Source organism: Oryctolagus cuniculus, chromosome 17 (assembly GCF_051225735.1).
Source record: "Oryctolagus cuniculus isolate XC-2025 breed Fujian yellow rabbit chromosome 17, ASM5122573v1, whole genome shotgun sequence".
Classification (NCBI taxonomy): domain Eukaryota; kingdom Metazoa; phylum Chordata; class Mammalia; order Lagomorpha; family Leporidae; genus Oryctolagus; species Oryctolagus cuniculus.
In genome coordinates, this window is record NC_142883.1 from 1,259,812 (window position 1) to 1,277,160 (window position 17,349).

At 69.8% G+C, this 17,349-nt stretch overlaps 1 protein-coding gene and 1 long non-coding RNA gene across 3 annotated transcripts in view; one reads left to right on the forward strand and one right to left on the reverse strand.

Annotated features, from left to right (window-relative positions):
- BAHCC1 (BAH domain and coiled-coil containing 1) overlaps positions 1-4,477 on the reverse strand; it is a 45,803-nt gene extending 41,326 nt beyond the window's left edge. For both annotated transcript variants that reach the window (XM_089318587.1, XM_070060164.2), the window contains exons 1-2: positions 4,319-4,477; positions 1,127-1,505 (exon numbers count right to left, since the gene is read on the reverse strand). In XM_089318587.1, coding sequence (XP_089174713.1) covers positions 1,127-1,304 — 178 coding nt within the window. In that variant the 5' untranslated portion in view covers positions 1,305-1,505; positions 4,319-4,477. The remainder of the gene's footprint in view (positions 1-1,126; positions 1,506-4,318) is intronic.
- A 701-nt stretch (positions 4,478-5,178) lies between these two features.
- Positions 5,179-16,682, forward strand: LOC149121056 (uncharacterized). Its single transcript, XR_016224406.1, has 2 exons — positions 5,179-5,447; positions 11,365-16,682. It is a non-coding gene; the product is annotated as an uncharacterized LOC149121056 (long non-coding RNA).
- The last annotated feature ends 667 nt before the right edge of the window (positions 16,683-17,349 follow it).

Here is a 17,349-nt window from a genome sequence, read left to right on the forward strand (position 1 = left end):
GAAGACGCACTTAATAACCCCGGGGGGGGGGCGGGGGGACATTTTTAAGTCCCCAGTTGCTCAGGCCAGGACCTTCCTCCCAGCTGTAAATCTGGAGAGAAAGAGACGCGCCGGCGGCCAGGGCCGCGCGGCCGGGAAGGCCCCGGCACCTCCGCACCGGCCGCAGCCGCGCAGGCCGGGGTCCACGCTGACGGAACACGAGTAATGTAGCAATGTCCAGAGGTTTGGTGCCCTTTGTGTTTCGGGCTTACTTATTTATTTTTAGGAAGTTTGCTTTTTCTCCCGGTTGCCTTCCCTGGCCACCGTCTCCCTGCGCCGCGCTCTGCCATCCGTTTTAATCCACACGCTAATTGTAATCCCATTAAAGCAGATATAATTTTATTAGTATTCACAGTTCATCAAGCTAGCAATAATAACCGGTACTGCCAAGCCGGGGAGGGCAGGCGGCGAGCAGCACACCTCTGCTGCTCCGAACCCAGCGCGCACGGACGCGCGGCGACCCCGCGCGCCCCCCGCAAACCGCCGGGCGCGCCCCGCAGGCCGCCCCTCGCCCGTCCGCCCTCGGCGCGAGGCCCAGCGCCGCCGCCGGCCCGGGGGCTCCGCGGCCGCTCCCGCTCGGGGCGCCCCGCGCGCTCCTCCTCGTGGAGCGAACTCGCCTGCACCGAAGTCCCGGGCGCGGCGCTCGCACCCCGCTCCGGCCGCGCCCCGCGGGCTTTCGCAGGATGCCGGAGGCGGGGGCGAGAGCAAACGCATCCCTTGCAAACCCATTCTCACCCTGACACTTCGGGGCTTTATATAGAAACGGGATTTGCTCCTCCGCGCGCGCGCCGCCGGCCCCCTCCCCCGACACAACAGCCGTTTTGTTCCCCGCAGAAAAGTGCCTCGTTGTCCCGGCCCCGACACCTTAAGGAGGCGAACGTAGAACGCAAAAGAAAAAAAAAAAAAACACCAAAGACGGAAAAACCCTCCCGCAGGAGCCGGTGGGAGCCCGCGCGGTGTTTTCAGCCGGCTCCGGCCGCCCCGCCGAGGCCCCGCGGAAGGCCGCTCGGACCCGCCAGGATCCGGCCGCGGCGGGGAAGTGAAACCGAAGCCGCCCCGGACGCGCCCGCCCCGGCCGGGCACTGACCTGTGTGCGAAGCCATGGGCAGCGGCGACGGGAAGTACTTTCCCGGCTGGAAATGCGCCGGGGGCTGCGCGGCCGGCCCGGCCGGGGCGAGGCGCGCGGCGGCGGCGGCGCTGCGGTGGCCCAGGCTCCCGCGCTCCGACAGCAGATGCGGCGGCGGCGCGAAGTCGCGGCCATCCATGCCGGGCCCCGGCCCCGGCCGGCCGCCGCCTCCTCCCCGGGGCAGCGCGGCCGGGGCCTGGGGCGGCTCGGCGCGCGGGCGGCGCGGAGGCGTTGGTGTCCCGGGTGACCGGCGGCGGCGGGCCGGTCAGCACGCCGGCGGGCTGGGCTCCTCGGCGGGCGGCCGCGCGCAGGGCGGGCGGCCGCCGTGCGGGTCCATGGTCTGCGGAGGCAAACAGAGGAGGCTCGGTGACCGGAGGTTCCGCGCGCCCGGGGGTCCCCGCCCGTCTCCCCCATCCCCCGCCGCCGCCGCCGCCGGCCGGACCTCCCCGCCGCCCCGCGCGCACCCGCACCGGCCCCGCGGAGTCTGCGGCCACTGGCTCCGCCGGGCGATAAAAACCCCAGTCTGCGAAGCCATCACGCACACTCGCGCGCACTCACACCGCTCCCCTCCCCCGCCGCCCAAAGGTGTCTTGGAGGAAGAGGCCCGGGTCCTCGTTCGCGCCCCCTCCCCCGCCCGAGCCATTCCCAGGTCCGGCTTTTACTGCATTCTGCTTAACCGAATAACCATGCTAATTAAGCGAGTAATTTTATTGATTGTAACTCAAGAGTTTTTTTTTTAATAACCTTCTTCCCTTCCCTCCCCTCCCCCCATGCGTCCCTCGGCCCATTCTTTGGAGTCCACCGCCCCCGCCCCCACCCCCGCTCCGGGCGGGGACCCCGGGCGCCCCGCGCCCGCCCCCGGCCATCACCTGGGCCGCCACGCCGCAGTGCCCGGCTCGCAGTCCCCCAGCCGGCGCTCCCCGGCGAGCTGGGACAATCACCCCGCCCCCCAATCACATTCGCCCAGGCTCTTCCTCTGCGGATTGGGGGCTTTGTGGGGGGTGGGGGGGCTCCAAGACCCAGGAATTGTTTTCTTTCCACCTCGCAAATTGGCCGCGAGGGCCGTCTTCCGAGCGCCTGCCCGGGCTCCCCGGAAGGCCGGTCACCGCGTGGCCCGCACCCGGCTCGCCCCTCCAGCCGCGGAGGCCCACCCCGGCCCTGCGCAACCTTCGCCCCCGCCCAGGCCCGGGCAGACCCCCGGGGCCTCCATCACGCCCTGCCCAGCTCCGGCAGGGCCGCCAGAAAGTGACCCTCGCCTCCCTCGTCCTCCACCCCCGCGCGGCGCGGAGCGTCCACTCGGGGACACTCGCAGACCCAGTGGGACGGAGCCGGCGCGATCGGCGCGAGGACTGCCCCCGCGGCTTCCGGCCCGCTTTCTACCCGGCTAAGCGCGCATTGTTCCGCGGCCGGCAGCGCGGGAGGGACGCGGGCAGGCTGGACGCCGCCGGCTGCGCCCCGCGCGGAAAACCCCGCGTGCGCCCCGCGCTGCCGTCGCAACAAAGCGGCCGAGGCGGTCTGCGCTTCGCAAACACCGACTCAAGTCGCCGAGCGGGTCCTCCCGCGTCCTATTTGCAGACTGCTTTGTCTGATTTAATCTATAACCGAAAACATTATGTACGGAGTGAACACATATTTGCTCAGCCGATAAGCTTTTTTTTTTTTTTAATATTTATCCGCAGAGCTCTCGCGTCGAGGATACGCGGGGCTGCGCGCGGAGGCCTCTTTGTCTCGCCGCCGCGCACAAAGGGGCTCGGGGCTCCCGTTCCTCCGGGGATCCCACAGTCCCCGGGTCCAACAAACCGCCCGGCTCGCGGCCGCCCGGGCCTGCGCGGCGCGCCAGGCCGCCAGAGCCCGCGGGGCGCCGGGCAGGGGCCGCCCGGGGCGGGGCGGGGGGCTTCGCGCGCAGCTCGGAGCCCCAGAGGGCGGCGACCCAGACAAAGGGGCAGGGAGCAGGGAGGGAGGCCGGGCAGCCCGGGCTCCAAAGGCCCCGAGGGCCGGAGCGGGGCTGGGGCTGCCGGCGGCCGCCGTTTCTGTTTCTGTTTGGCGCACGGGAGGCACCGCGGAGACCGCGGAGCAGCCGGGGATTCTCGGGACGCGGGCTCGGCCGCGGCGTCCGCCTCCCGCCCCCTGCGGGCCGACGCAGCCCGCCCGGCTCTACACGCAGCGCGGGCACCGCTGTGGCCCGGCCCGGTCGCTGCGACCCACCGGGGCCCGCCTTTGTGCGCTCCTCGCCCGCCGGCGCCGGCCACGCAGCCCCGGAGCTGCGGCGTCGCCACCCGCCGAGGGCCGGGACGCCGCGCCGGGCAGCGCCAGGGATGGAGCGAGAGCGCCGGGGCACCCGCGGCCCCGCGGACGAACGCGCTTCGGAAGCCTCGGAGCCTCCAGCCGCGCGCTCCGCTCGGGCGCCGGGGCGTGACGCGCGCCCTTCCTCCCGCCGGCTGCCCGGAGCTGCCCCGATCCCGCTTCTGCCGCCCACCGGGGACCCCAACCCCGGCCCCTGCAGCTGCCCGCGGCCGCGGCTCCGCGGGGCCTGCGGGCCGAGCCCGAGCCGCGCGCGCCGGGGCGCCGCCGCTGAACCCGCTCCCTGCGAAACCGGCGCGTGCGGCCCCCGGGAGAGCAGCGAGCGCCGCGGCCCCCGGGGAGCGCGCCCCGAAGACGCCCGGAGGCGCCGGCCCCGCGCGGCCCCTCTCCCGTCCCGTCCTCCGGAAAAAAAAGAAAAAAGAAAAAAAAAAAAGGTTCGGAAGTGAATTAGGGTCTGCCAAACGAAACCCAGAACCCCGGCCGGGGAGACCCGCGGGCAGGGCCCGGGGCCGGGGGCGCACGGCCGGGGTGCGCGCTGACCTCCGCGCCTCCCCATCATTTATCTCACGCCCGAGTCGGTGCGGACGGCGCGCGCTCGGGCGCGTAGCGGGGGCCCTGCGCCGATCCATGCGAATTTTCAGAGCGAGCAAAACCACTCGCCTATAGTCCACAAAAAAAAAAAAAAAAAAAAAAAAATTCTCGCCATAATAACGGAATTTTTTAAAGGGAAAATATTTCTCAGCATTGCAATTCTGAATCTCTTGTTTAAAATATTGTACATCCCCAAAGCCAAAATATAAAAAAAAATTAATAAAAATGGGGAAAAAAAAGAAAGCAATTTCAGCTACTTACTGGAGGCTTGTCCCGGGCACAAGTGAATGGAACACAATTGGCCCGGGGAGTCTGACTTTGTTTTGTGCGGCTGTCGGCGCGCCCGCCGCCGACTGCGGCGGTGCCCCGCGCCGAGCGCCTCGCACGCCCGCAGCCCCGCGCCGCGCGCCGCGGCCCTGCATACTAATAAGCTCGTGCCACTCGGGCCCGCGCAGCCCGCGCGCTGATTGGCCGGCCGGCCCTGCGCGGCGCGGCGCTCGTGCCGCGCGCTCGGCGTAAACAGCGCCCCCGATTGGCTGGCGCGGGGCCAGGGAGCTGCCAATCAGGGCGCCGCGGGGCTGCTCCCGAGCCCGATGGCGCCGAATTCAACCGGGCGACTGCGCAGCTGCTCTGCGCACGGCGCGGCGGCCGAGGGGCGCGGGCGCGCGGGCGCCTGCTCCTCCTCATCGCGACGACCTGGGATCCCGCGAGCGCGCGCCTGGCAGGTGGCAGCTTGCCCCGCAGCCGCGGTGGCCGCCCCGCTCGGACGCGGGCTGCGGGAGCGGGGCCGAGCCGGCCACCCGCCGGGTGCGGGCCGCTCTGCGGGGCGTCGCGGGGAGCAGCCGGCTCCCGTCCCACGAGCGGCGAGGCCGCGGGGGCGTCACTGCGCTCCTCCTCCTGCCCGCGGTGCGGAGAGAAAAAATAAAAATAAAAAACGCGAACCAGAGGCGCGGCGCAGCGCGCTCCGGCGCGGGCAGCAAAGGGTTAACCCGCCGCCGCCGGTCCCGCCCCGCCCCCCGCTCCCGGGGGACCGCTCGGATTGGCTGGCTCTCGGCCAGGGGGCTGTCCGTCGCCGAGTGTAAACAAGGCGCTGATTGGCTGTCGTCCAGTCCGCACTGGGCCGCCCGAAAAAAGCAATTACTGGCTCCGCGGTTTCAAGGCCGCCCCGGGCCGCTCGATGAAAGGAGATAAGCCGGGGACCGTTTCCAGGTTCCCCGCGGGCCGACCCCGGCAGCCCGGGAGCCGCGGCGCGGCCGAGAGCCCGCGGATCAAAGGCGTCGGCGGGGAGAGGGGGCGCGGGCGGCCGGCGCTGACCTGGGGCGGGGGCCCCGGCCGCCGGCGGGGACTCCGGGGTTTCCCGCCCGCCGGGAGGGGAGCGCGGGGTGCGCAGGTAAGCGCGGGGCTCGGCGGCCGGCGGCCCTGGGGCGCGGGGCAGGGCGCGCGCCCCGAGTCCCGCCGCGGCCGGGGCCCCCCCTGCGGCCGGGCCGGCGAGCGGGGCGCGCCAATCCCACCAGGCGCCCGGAGATCCGATTAGCGCGCGGCTATTCATTAAGCCCCGGGCGATTGAATTAGGCGCGGGCGCGGGCGGGGGCTCGGGCCGGGCGGGGGGCGCGGACCACCGGGCTGGCGCGGCGGCGCCGGGAGCGGCCGCCCCGGGGCGAGACGGAGGAGCCGGGATCCCGCCCGCTTCCCGCGCACGCCGAGCCGGGTCCCGGGTCCGGAGAAATGGCGCCGCCAGGGCCTTGGGCGGGGGCGGCCGGCCCGCGGGGGTCGGCGCGGGGCGCCCCTGGCCGGTCCGGACGGCCCGGCTGGTGACGCTCCGGCCGGGGGCCTTTTGCTCCGCTTTGAATTTCGCTTTTAGGAACCTTTGTACGAGAGGGGGACTGCATGGAGAGCGCGCCCGGGACCCCCAGCGCCTCCGAGCCCCCGCCCGTGCGCTCCAGCGCGGCGCCCGGACCGGCCTGCAGGCCGCGGCGAGCGGGCGCCCGCGCATTCGTCGTCCCCGCCGCCCGGCGCTGCGCGTGTTTCTAATTTCAGAGGAACGCGGCGCGGGGAGCTGCGGACCCGCTCTCCGCGGGCGGAGGACCCGGGCGGGGCGGCGACTTCCGGCCGCGTTCCCAGCCGAGAGGGCTCCGTGGTGGGGCTGGGTCCGCGGACACTCCGGGAGCAGCCCGGGGGCGCGAGCCGGCGGGAGCCGAGCGCAGGCCGTGCCCAGGGCAGCAGACAAGCGGGCGCCCCCCGAGGCCGCCCGCGCCGGGCAGGCCCCCTGCACCTCGCCCCGCCTGTGCGCGGGGCTCACGCGGGAGTCACAGGTGCGTGGCCGCGCGCACACAAAGCCTCGGAGGAGACTCCAGACCGCCTTCCCGCTCGCAGCCCGGACGCCCCTGCACCCCCAAGCCTCTCCCAGCCCTGGAGCCCCCTCGGCCGCTCCTGGGCACAGCAGCGCGGCCCTGGCCACCGGGAAATCGTCAAGTAAATAATCGCATTTTAATAGGAGGCAGTGGGGGCCTTCCCCGAAATCCAGCCGCGCTGGGAGCCGGCCCCCGCCATTGTTCCCTGGGCCATTAGTCAAAGGGCAAATTAGAAACAATTTCTTGAAGACAAAACCTGCGTCTTACTTCTTCCCACCAGGGGTACAGAGGGGTAATGGGTGCTGAGGCTGGGGGCACGGGTGGCCAGTGGGCTGCGGCCTGCCTGGGAACTGAGCCGTCCGGGGCACCTGGGACCCAGGTCCACGGGAGGGAGGGGGTGCCCCAGCCCGAGGGAGGGGTTCTAGGTCCCAGGAGCCACCCGCTGCAGGAGCTTGGGGGTGGGGGGAGCAGGTCCGCCCCCACCCCAGCCTGGGGGCTAGGGCCATAGAAAGCCCTGGCCCTGGCCGAGCAGTGCCCAGCGTCGCTCCCCGGGCTGACCAGCTCATCCTGGACGGGACTGTAGACCGCCCCTGCCCCAGCCGGGCTGTGGCTGGATGGAAAAGCCCCCAGGACCCTCAGAGGTGGAGAGGCCCTTGTCCTCTGCTGGTCTGCTTTGGTCACACAGCGCCCTAGGGAGGCCCCGTGCCCCGGGGATCCCCCTCCCCCGGCACTCCCCAGGGGTGGGGGGCATGGGCGGGCCTGCAGGACAGGCCGTGCGGACCTGGCTGGTAGTAGGCTGAGCCGGGAGCCTTTGAAGTTGGACACACAGCTTCCCGGCCGCGCCCTCGTGGAGTGGAGTTTGTGTTGCTGGTTTTGTCCAACCAGGTCAGCCCAGCCCCCTCCCGCTCGCCTGCTTGTTAAACGCGGAGGCATAATTTGTGGCTAAATATAAGGCCGCATGTTCACAGGAGCGCCTGACCAGGGCGCCCCTCGCAGGGTAGCGGCAGGGCCGTCTGGGTTCACTTGAAGCGGCTGACATAAAGGGCAGAAGGCCCCCCCCCCCAGCCCGGCCCCTGGATTAGTGACGTGTGACCGGCCCGGTGGCCGGGGCCAAAGGAGGTGGAAATGCCCAAGACCCCAGGGCTGCGCAAGGATTTCCCCCACCGCGCCCCATGTCCTGTCCCTGGGGAGACCCCCACGGTCCCGGGGCGGCCCCTGCCCCACCATCAGCAGTGGGTCCTGCCGGGTCTGGGGGTGGGGCCCGGGGTTGGCCTTGGGGTCTGCCTGACGGAGGAGCTGGTCCCTCGCCAGGGGCTCCCTCGAGACAGCCTCCCCACCGGCCCAGTTAGCAAGTGCAGGGCCACCTGCCTCTGCCCCTGCCGGACCAGGCCCGGCTGTGGAGGAAGCGTCTGGCGGGGGTGGGGGTGGCTGGTCCCATGCGGAATGCGGGAGAGGAGCCCAGGGGCTCGTGCGGCCCTGCACTGGCCTCCCGGTGGGACACACAGACCACCTCCTCCCCATCCCCCTCCCCCTCCTCCACTTCCTTCCCCTCCCCCCTCCTCTTCCTCGGCATTTCCGGGGACTGCAGTTCTTGGCCTGGTTACCTCCAGCACTTAGGGACCAAAAATAAACCATCCAGGGAGCGCGGCGGGCGGGGCCCACCTGACCCCTGAGTGCAGCGGGGGCCGACCACCTGACCCCCGAGTGCCGGCCGCCCGCCCGCGCCTGCGTCTGGTGAGCAGGACAGCTGCCCCATTAAATGAGAAATTGTCCAGCAGGTCTGGCTTGTTCCTGGCCTACACGGACGCATGCACCCCGACTCACGGTGCAGCCGTCCCAGCCGGGCGGGGAAGGGCCCCCGAGGGCGGCGGCCAGGACCCCCGCGCCCCCGCGTCGTCCCCAGCCCGCGCTCCAGCCGCCGGCGCGGACCTAGGGTTTCCTTTCTCGGGAACTGTTTGCTCTGCCTCTTTTTTTTTTTTTTTTTAAATAGGACTTTTCCGTGGAAGCAGCCTCGTGGGGGGAACGTAGGAAAAGCCGCCCGAGCCCCTGGGTGGGAGCCGGGAACAAAGGCCCGGCCGGGGCGCGGACGGGACCCGCGTCCGGAGAATGCGCAGCCCACCTGCCCGCCCGGGGCGCCCGCACCGCGAAATCAGGGCCCGGGGAAGCGCCCGGCTCCGCCACAACGGGGCCCGGTGACGTTAAACAAAACCGATGGAGGCCAGCGAGGCCGAGCCTCCTTCCCCGCGCCGCGGCTCCCCGCGCCTGCTGACCCCGAACACGGCGCCGCCTGCCCTGTGCCGGTGTCCGCTCGGCGGGGTGGGTGGGCGCTGCACCGCGGCCACCCCGGCCTGGCTCCTGCGGCCCGGCCGAGCGCAGGGCGGGCTTTCTGCAGGTGGGGCCCGGGGCTGCTGGGTGTGGGGACCTGTTGGGAGGAGCCCCTGGCCGGCTCCGCGCCCCTGCTGGGGGGCCAACACAGCGTGTCAGACCCTCGTTCTCACCCAGGGTCTGGGGGCTCGGGTCACGCCCGGGGCGGAGGTGCCCGGGCGGCCTCCAGGCGCGGCTCCTGGAGGCTGCGGCCCGTGGACGAGAGGCCGGCAGGGCTCTGACCCTCGGGCTCGGGTTCAACAACCGGCGCTCACGCGGGCTGCTGTCCGCGCCACTCCGAGGTCCGCCCCGCCCCCCTCCCCCGCCCCGCAGGCCCCCTGGGCGGGGCTGGGGGCTCCCGGGACGTCTGACCCGGTGCCTGTGATGTCAGGCTAGAGGAGCGGACACAGCTGGGGAGGCAGAGAATGGGGTCCTTGTGCCACTGTCATCGGCCCCGGGCTTCCGTGAACACGGCTTTGTCCGCACCCACACCCCGTGGTGGCCACGGGACGGGGGCCTCAGAACAAGAGCCGCTTTGGGGCCTGGGTTAACCCCTGAGTGGGTGCTGTGTGTGTGCCTGGCGCCTGGGGGCAGGCGGGGGAGGGGTGGCCTTGCTTTGGAGTCCGGGTCTGAGGCGGCTGTGTGAGCCCCACTTTTGTACCGGAATAGTGGGGGGGGGGGGCTGCTGGCAGACACGGTGGCCCCCACCCCATTCTGCCCCTCCCGCGCCGGGCCCAGCTGACCACACAGTCCGACCTGGTCTGGCTTCTGCTTGCACTGGGCGTCCATCGAGTTTGTCTAACCGAGGAGGTCCCCCCTACTGGGGAGACCCCAGGCCCCGAGTGGAGGAGGAGGTGAGGCTGGGGGCACGGAGGGACCCCCTCAGCCATCACGGGCGCTTCCTGGGGCGGGGACCGGGCAGGAAGGGGTCCTCGTGCACTGCCTGTGGGCAGTGGGTGGCAGCGCCTGGTCCAGACCCTCCTGCGCCCGGGGAAGACCAGCTGGGCCGGGCACAAGGGCCGGGGTCCTTGGCCGTGTTTCTGTGCTCAGAGCCCCTTCTGCAGAGCGCGCACTGTGTCATCAGATATGAGACAAAGCACCCAGGAAACACCACCCTCGCCGTGTCCCGGCCTGCAGGCAGCGGCTGTGTCGGGGGTCCTGTCCCTCCCTGCCCACGGGCCCCGCAGTGGTCTCTGATGGCCCTGGGCTGCCGCCCATGCCGTACAGACCCCTGTGGCTCCCCACGTGCCCAGGCCGTGAGTGGCTGCACCCCTGCTGCGCGGGGCACCTGGCCAAGGGAGGTGTGGGGTGCAGGGCCTCTTGCCATCCCGGCTGCCTGGCTTTGAGCCAGCCGCCTGACCCTCAGCGCTGCGGCACCCCTGCCCTGGGCTGAGCCCTGAGGACTTCAAGCGGAGGGCCTGGTGACAGCTGCGCTCCAGGGGTCACACGGGCCGAGGTGGCCTGGAGCCTCAGGCCCCTGGGGGCTGGTCACCTGCTCTCTGGACCAGTAGCAAGAGCTGGGCACTGAGAGCCCCCAGGTGCAGCAGGAAGCCCCGGCAGTCGCCGCTGGGCCACCTGGGCAGCAGGAAGCCGAGCCGCCGAGGGCCCAGCTGCCCGGCCCCAGAACCTGGAGAGAGGCGGGGTTTGGGCCCTGATGGGCAGAGCCTCCATCAGTGGCCCTGGGGACCCTGCAGAGCGCTGGGCCCTCGCAGCCCCACCCACCCCCACCTCACAGACCCCACTGCCCTGCCAGCGTGGCCCTGCAGGCTCCCGCCCCTGGAAGGCCTCTCAGGAGGGGTGCCTGGGAGAGAACAGGGTGGGGGACAGGCGGACGACCCTCTGTGAATAAAACCCAAGGTCCAGAGGTCAGAGATTTGGGGTGGAAACTCAGACCGAAGGCTGGGTCCCTGTGCCACCTGCCAGCCACGTGGGGACCGGAGGCTGGCCCTGCACCCTTCCCCCCCCACACAGCTCCTCACAGCACCCAGGCCCCAGGGACAGCTGCACAGGGGGCCCAGGCCGGGGACCTCCCCACCTCCACAGGCAAACGCTTCCCGACCCAGGAGCCACAGGGATCGAGACCAGGCTTCCTCCGCGAGCCGCCCACGTCTGGGTGGTACCCTCCGTCCCGCCTCTGCCCAGCTCTGCCCGAGACCTTGGGGCTGCCCTGCAGTGGGTTGAATGGCGCCTCCACAGCTCCGTCTACGGGGACCCCATGACTGTGACCCTCCCTGCAAAGGGAGCTCGGCAGGTGCCACCGAGGCCGTCCGTGACAAGTGTCCTCCTGAGGACAGACCCTGCAATGGGGCCACAGGCGGGAACACCCACGCCACCCGGGACGCTGACCGCCAGCTTCCCCTCCGTCCCGGCCCCTCCCCTGCCCCCTCAGATCCCGGCGTCGCCCCACGGTGTTTCCTGTCCCGGCCCGGCCAGACCAGGGTCCCAGAGGGGCTCCTTCCCAGATGTCCTCTCTGTCGCCCGCTGCTCTGCCCCAGCCCCCAGCCAGGCAAACCTGGAACCTGGGCGGACCCTGAGGGGGGCCGGGCTGCAGGACCGTGGCCGAGCTGGCCGCGTGGTGCTCTTTGTTGCCAGGTGTGCGGGGGAGGAGGTGAGGACGCACCTGCCCGCCTCACTTCTGGCCTTCCGAGGAGACCGGGAGGTTTCCAGCCCCAGAGGAGGCCAGGCCGGGGCCACATGAGGACGGAGCAGCTGCGAAGATGGCCAGGCCCAGCCGAGCAGGACAGCGAGGGGCAGGGGAGGCGACAGCCTTGGAGCCGGCAGAGGCAGCCCCGCAGGCCTGGGGTGTGGAGTCCGGGGGCTCGGTGTCTTGTCCCTGGGAGACTGGCCACCCCAGGGGTCAGGGCCGGGTGGCAGGTGGGAGGGTTCCTCTGCCCTGGGGACGCGCGGTGCTGGGCTGAGGTCCTTGCCCACCTTTCCTGCTGCTGTCCCCCACCCTGGCCCCAGCTTCCTTTCTATAGCTCGGGCTGCAGGAGTCCAGCTGGGGCCTGGCGGGGAGGGCGGGGGATGCTGGGCAGCCACGGGAGCAGAAAGCCGAGACCTCCCTGGGTGACCGGTGAGGCCGCGGCCGTCAGATGCTGCGAGACGGGGAGATACAGACGGGCACCAGGCCTGTGGCTAGGCCCTATCCAGGGCCCCCTGGAGCGCCCCGGCCAGCCCCTGGGGTCCCCTGTCTTGACACCTGCCGGCACGTTCTGCAAGGGGGAAGCGGGGAGCCCCTGGTTCGAAGACTGCGAAGGATTTAAGGGCCGGACTCGGGCACTGCGGGTGTGTGTGCGCATCCGTGTGCACACGTATGTTCTCCCAAGCACCTGCTCTGCCCGCGGGCTCCCCTCAGCTCGGGTCTCGGGGCGTTGCCTTCTCAGTTAAGGTGCCAACACCTGTGCCGTGCACCGCGCCGGGAGCTGTGTGATCCAGCCGCGCAGGTCCCCCCGCCCGCCCCGCGCCCTTCCTGTCTTCCTCCTGATTTTTATTTATTTATAACAAATAAAGAGAGAGACGCAGCTTCTCCACTGGCTCACTCCTGAGACGCCTGCCGCAGCCAGGGCGGAGCTGCAGCCGGCAACGCAGGGCGGGTTTTCACCGCGGGCGGCGGCCAGGGCTGCCTTAGCAGAGAGCTGGAGTCGGAGCCAGTGATCTGATAACGCCCACCCGCGGCGTTCCTGCCCGACCAGGGCCCCCTGTTCCTCCTCTCTGGCCTGGGGCTCCCCCTGAGCTGGCTCCGGGCTGCGGCCTGCACCAGCCATGCCCCTGGAGGAACAAACCGCACTCGCAGTGCAAGACGTCCGTGCACGCCGGGGCTGAGCGGGGAGAGGGCTTTGCGCACACGTGAAGGGTCTCAAGGGAAGCCCACCCTGATGCCAATGGCAGCTCCAGGCCGATGTGGGACAAGCAGGAGTCAGACCTGGCCAGCCGGGGGACAGCACGGAGCGGGAGTCAGACCCGGCCAGGGGGCAGCAAGGCCCGCCACCACCGCCCCGGAAGCTGGGAGGGGTCGTGGGAAGCACTGCCTCTCTGAGTTCCCACGAGGAAGCAGCCAACACCTTGGTTCCGACTGGGGCCTGCACGGCTGTGGGAGAAGCCGTTGCTGTGCGGCCTGGGCTGGAAAGGGCACAGCCGGGCGCGCTCACTCCGTCCAGCGGCCCGAGTGCCCGCCTGTCGCGCGCATTGCATGGGGCTTCAGGAGGCTCACGGTGGGGTGGAGCTGAAGGTCAAACTTGGGGGTGGGCGTTTAGCCTAGTGGTTTGCGTGCCTGTGTTGCCTGGAGTGCTTGGGTGGGATACCCGGCCACTGCCTCCCTGGGCGCGTCAGTGGGGAGCTGGATTGGAAATGGAGCGGCCGCCACCGGCCCAAGGCTGTCCAGTTGGCCACCCCACGTCTCTCAGGGCGCTGCCTGTTCTCGCGTGGTGTGGATTTGGGGGTGTCCCCCCCCAGGGAGGCCACAGGTGCAGGACAGGGCCCGGTCAGCTGCAGCAGACGCCCCTGCTGACCCCCACGCCTGGAAGGGCCTCCCCTGCTTTATTCTGGAAGCTCGGGGGTTTATTTTTCAGATTCTGGTCCGCGATCCATTCTTGATTATTTTTTACATGTGGCGTGATGGAGGGCCGAGGGCCCGTTTGTCTCTGTCGACGTCTGACCGACGCAGCCCGCGCCGTGGGGCCTTTGTTATAAATCAGGCCTGGGGGAGGGGTGGTCGCCGGCCTGCTCGCCTCTCCATTGGTCTGTTTGGCTCTTCACCTGCCAATCATCGCGGCCTCTGCTCGCTGCTCAGAGGGGGCTTGGGCTGGGGCTGCGGCGCCGCCGGCCCCCCGCGTCCGCTTTGGCTTCTCTCTGCCGGGGGTGACCTTCCCTCCTCCACACGGTCTGCCCAGCAGAGCTGCCCCAGCTGACCTCCAAGGGCAGTAGGTGGCCCAGGGCCCCGAGACGAGGCCGCAGCTCCCAGGAAAGGGGGGACCCACAGGCCGGCGCCCCACCCCCACTCACCAGCCCTGCGCACCCCACCCTCGAGTCATGGCACAGGTGTCTGGGGCGCAGTGTGGGGGCAGGGAGTGGAGCCAGGCGCTGAGTGGGGACAGAGACAAGCCAGGAACCCCACAGGGACGTGTCGGTCACACAGCACATGTGAGGCGCTGGGGGGCACCACCCTTTTTTATATATATATATATTTATTTTATTTATTTGAGAGAGGTAGAGCCAGAGAGAGGACTTCCATCCGCTGGGTCACTCCCCAGATGGCCACGATGGCCTGAGCTGCGCTGATCTGAAGCCCGGAGCCAGGAGCGTCTTCTCGGGCTCCCCGTGGGACACGCCCTTCTAAAGGGGAAGCAGGGTGCCCCTGGAGGCCGAGGGGCTGGGGGCTCTCAGTGGGGACAGGAAGGGCTGGGTGGGCGGCTCGATTCCGGAGGTCCCTCGGGCTCTGGGACTGTGGCAGTGAGGCCAGTGGGAGCTTTGGCCACAGGGGGTAGAGTGGGCTCTGTGTGAATTCTTTTTGTAAAAAAGTTTCTTTTCTTTTTTCTTTTTTTTTTTAATTTTTTGACATGCAGAGTGGACAGTGAGAGAGAGAGACAGAGAGAAAGGTCTTCCTTTTGCCGTTGGTTCACCCTCCAATGGCCACCGCGGTTGTTGCGCTGCGGCCGGCGCACCGTGCTGATCCGATGGCAGGAGCCAGGTGCTTATTCTGGTCTCCCATGGGGTGCAGGGCCCAAGGACCTGGGCCATCCTCCACTGCACTCCCTGGCCACAGCAGAGAGCTGGCCTGGAAGGGGGCAACCGGGACAGAATCTGGCACCCCAACCGGGACTAGAACCCAGTGTGCTGGCGTCGCAAGGCGGAGGATTAGCCTAGTGAGCCGCGGCACCGGCCAAAAAGTTTATTTTCAATTCATTTGAACGAGCGAGAGATCCATCTTCCACCCGCTGGTTCACCCCCCTAATGCTCACAGCAGCTGGGCCAGGCCAAAGCCAGGAGCCAGGAGCCCCGTCAGGGTCTCCCAGGCGGGTGACCCCGCGGCCCTCCCAGCCGGCCTGGAAGCGGAGCCAGGACCTGAACCGTTGCTCGGAGGTGGAACGCACCTTTCGATTCCACTTTTCCGTGAACTTTCTGAAGCCCCTCGCTGGTGTCGGGTGCCGGCTCGGTGGCGTTAAGCACCTTTGCACGGTGCAGCTGGCGCATCTCAGCGTCATCACCGTGTCACCCTCACGGGGACCCAGGGCCACCGTGCCCCAGGCTGATGTCCCCCCAACTCGGTGCTGTGTGCACAGACCCTGCTTCCAAGGCAGGTGCATTACGGGGTCAGGACCGGGGCTGAGTCCGGCTGTGGGGAGCCACAGACGCCCCAAGTGCAGGGTGGGAAGGCTCCCTGGCCCCGCCCCCGTGGGCATTCCTGGGGTTCGCTGTGAAGGTCTGAGCCGGGGGGCAGCAGGAGGAAGGTGCCTGGGTGTCCGCTGCACCTGTACCAGGTGGACTTGCATCCCAGGAGCCAAGAGGCCGAGAGTGGAGGTGCTGTGGCTTCCTGGGTGTCCAGAGCGAGGAGAGAACACAGCTCCCACCTGCAGGCGCGAGGGCGTGGGGGGGGCTCAGGGCAGCATCAGCCAGGGCCCGCCCCCCAGAGCCCCGCCCCCTCCCGCAGTCCACCCTGCGCCGGGCGACTTCTGCATGGCTGGGGGAGGAGATGGGCACTGAGACACAGGTGGGGTTCAGGGGGCCAGGGGAGTAGGGGACCCCCAGGTCCGTGAGCCCCTGCGTGTGGGGAACTGAGCCCTGGGTGCAGGCCGGCAACTTTTCTCAGGGGCCCCGGCAGGGAGGGCTGGGGGCCTGAGAGGCTGGGGACCAGCACCGCTAGCCTCCAGTCTGCCCCCTTTGGGGGCCCCAGGACCCCCTGGATTTTATTTATTTGAGTGTGGGGGGGGGAGAGGTCATCCACTCCCCAGGTGACTGCAAAGGCCAGAGCTGGGCTAGAAGCCGGGCCAGGAATTCCTCCCCGAGGTGGGTGCAGGGCCCGGCACCTGTGGATCCTCGGCTGCTCTCCAGGCGCACGGGCGCGGAGCCGGATCGGACGGAAGTGGCGCTGCCGGGCCGGGACCCAGCGCCCGACGGGATGCCGGTGTCGCAGGCGGAAGCTTAGCCTGCTTCGCCACAGCGCGATGTCCTAGAGACAGGAGAGGGAGATGTGGGACTCAGTCCACGGGAGGAGCCAGAGCTGGAGCCAGGCGGCCACAGACGGCGATGCCCGGGCCTCGGACGCAGCGTAAATATTTGTTGCTTGAAGCCACCGCGGCCCTGGGACACCGGAGCAGGAGAGGCTGCAGCGTGGACGACGTCCAGGCCCCGGCCGCCCCGGGACAGGGCCGCAGCCGCAGCCGCAGCGCGCAAGTCCCCGCCACGGAGCCCGACTCCCGCCGCAGGGGCCGCACACGCACCCCTACCGTGTCTGCCCCGTGGGGCTCCCCAGCGGGGCGTCGTTTTCGCAGGAACTGGCGGGGAACACCCTTCCCGCCCCCGCCTGGACCCCCGCCTGGACCCGGCCAAGAGGACCTGGGGAAGCGGCTCCCGGGTGCGGGGCGGGGCCCTGCCGAGGGGCGGGCCCTGCTGCTCCCGGGCATTTGATGGACGTGCAATTAACCTGCCTGCGGTTATGTTGGCAGCAGAACTGGAACAGGAAGTGAGCGAGTAAACCCGGGCCTTTCAAGTGATGACAAATTCATCAAACAAATGGACCGGGCGCGCAGAGGGCGGCGTGCTCCCAGCCTCCGCGTGGGCCGGAGCCCCGCCGGGCAGATGCCGGCAGGTGGCCGCAGCTCCTGGGTGGGTCCACGGCCCCTGCCTCAGTTTCCCCGGCTCTCTCGTGAGAACCACCTCCGTGAGCAGCTCAGTCATCATGATTTTAAAAATAATCGACCGTGTTTATTTCAGAGGGAAAAGGCAGAGGTCTCATTCACATCCAGTATTCGTTTCCCCCAAAGCCCGCGACGGCTGGGGCTGGGCCAGGCCGAAGCCAGGAGCCAGGAGCTCCTCCCGGGTCTCCCCGTGGGGGGCGGGGCCCTGACACCTGCCCCCACTGCTGCCCCCCGGCTGGGCTCAGGGCAGGGCTGGGGCTTGAGCCCAGGCGGACAGGGGACGCCGGCGCCTCCCCCCGGGGCCTCGCGCCAGCCCTGATTTCTTCCTTGGTGTCCGCTGAAACCTGACGGGACCCTGGCCGGCCCCGGCGCAGGCCGAGTTCTGGAAGCCGCCTGGGTGCCTGCGGGCTGGGGTGTCCGAGGTCTGGGGGTCACGGGGCCAACAGCAGCCTCCAAGCCGTGTGCAGGCAGTGGGAGCCCGACCTGGTGGGGCCCCGGCTCTGCGGCAGGCTCTCGCCCCGGACAGTGCCAACACTGGGAGGCCTATGACCCCCTCCGCCAGCTGCTGCCCGTGCTCCCCCAGCCCGGAAGTGCTGCTCTGGCCTGCTGGGTCCAGACCCTCAGGCCACTGCTGGATCAGGCTGGCTGCAGCGAACAGCACTCCCTGGCTGTCACGGAGGGAGCAGAGTTACACAGGGAAGGGGGGCCTTCCATCCGCTGGTTC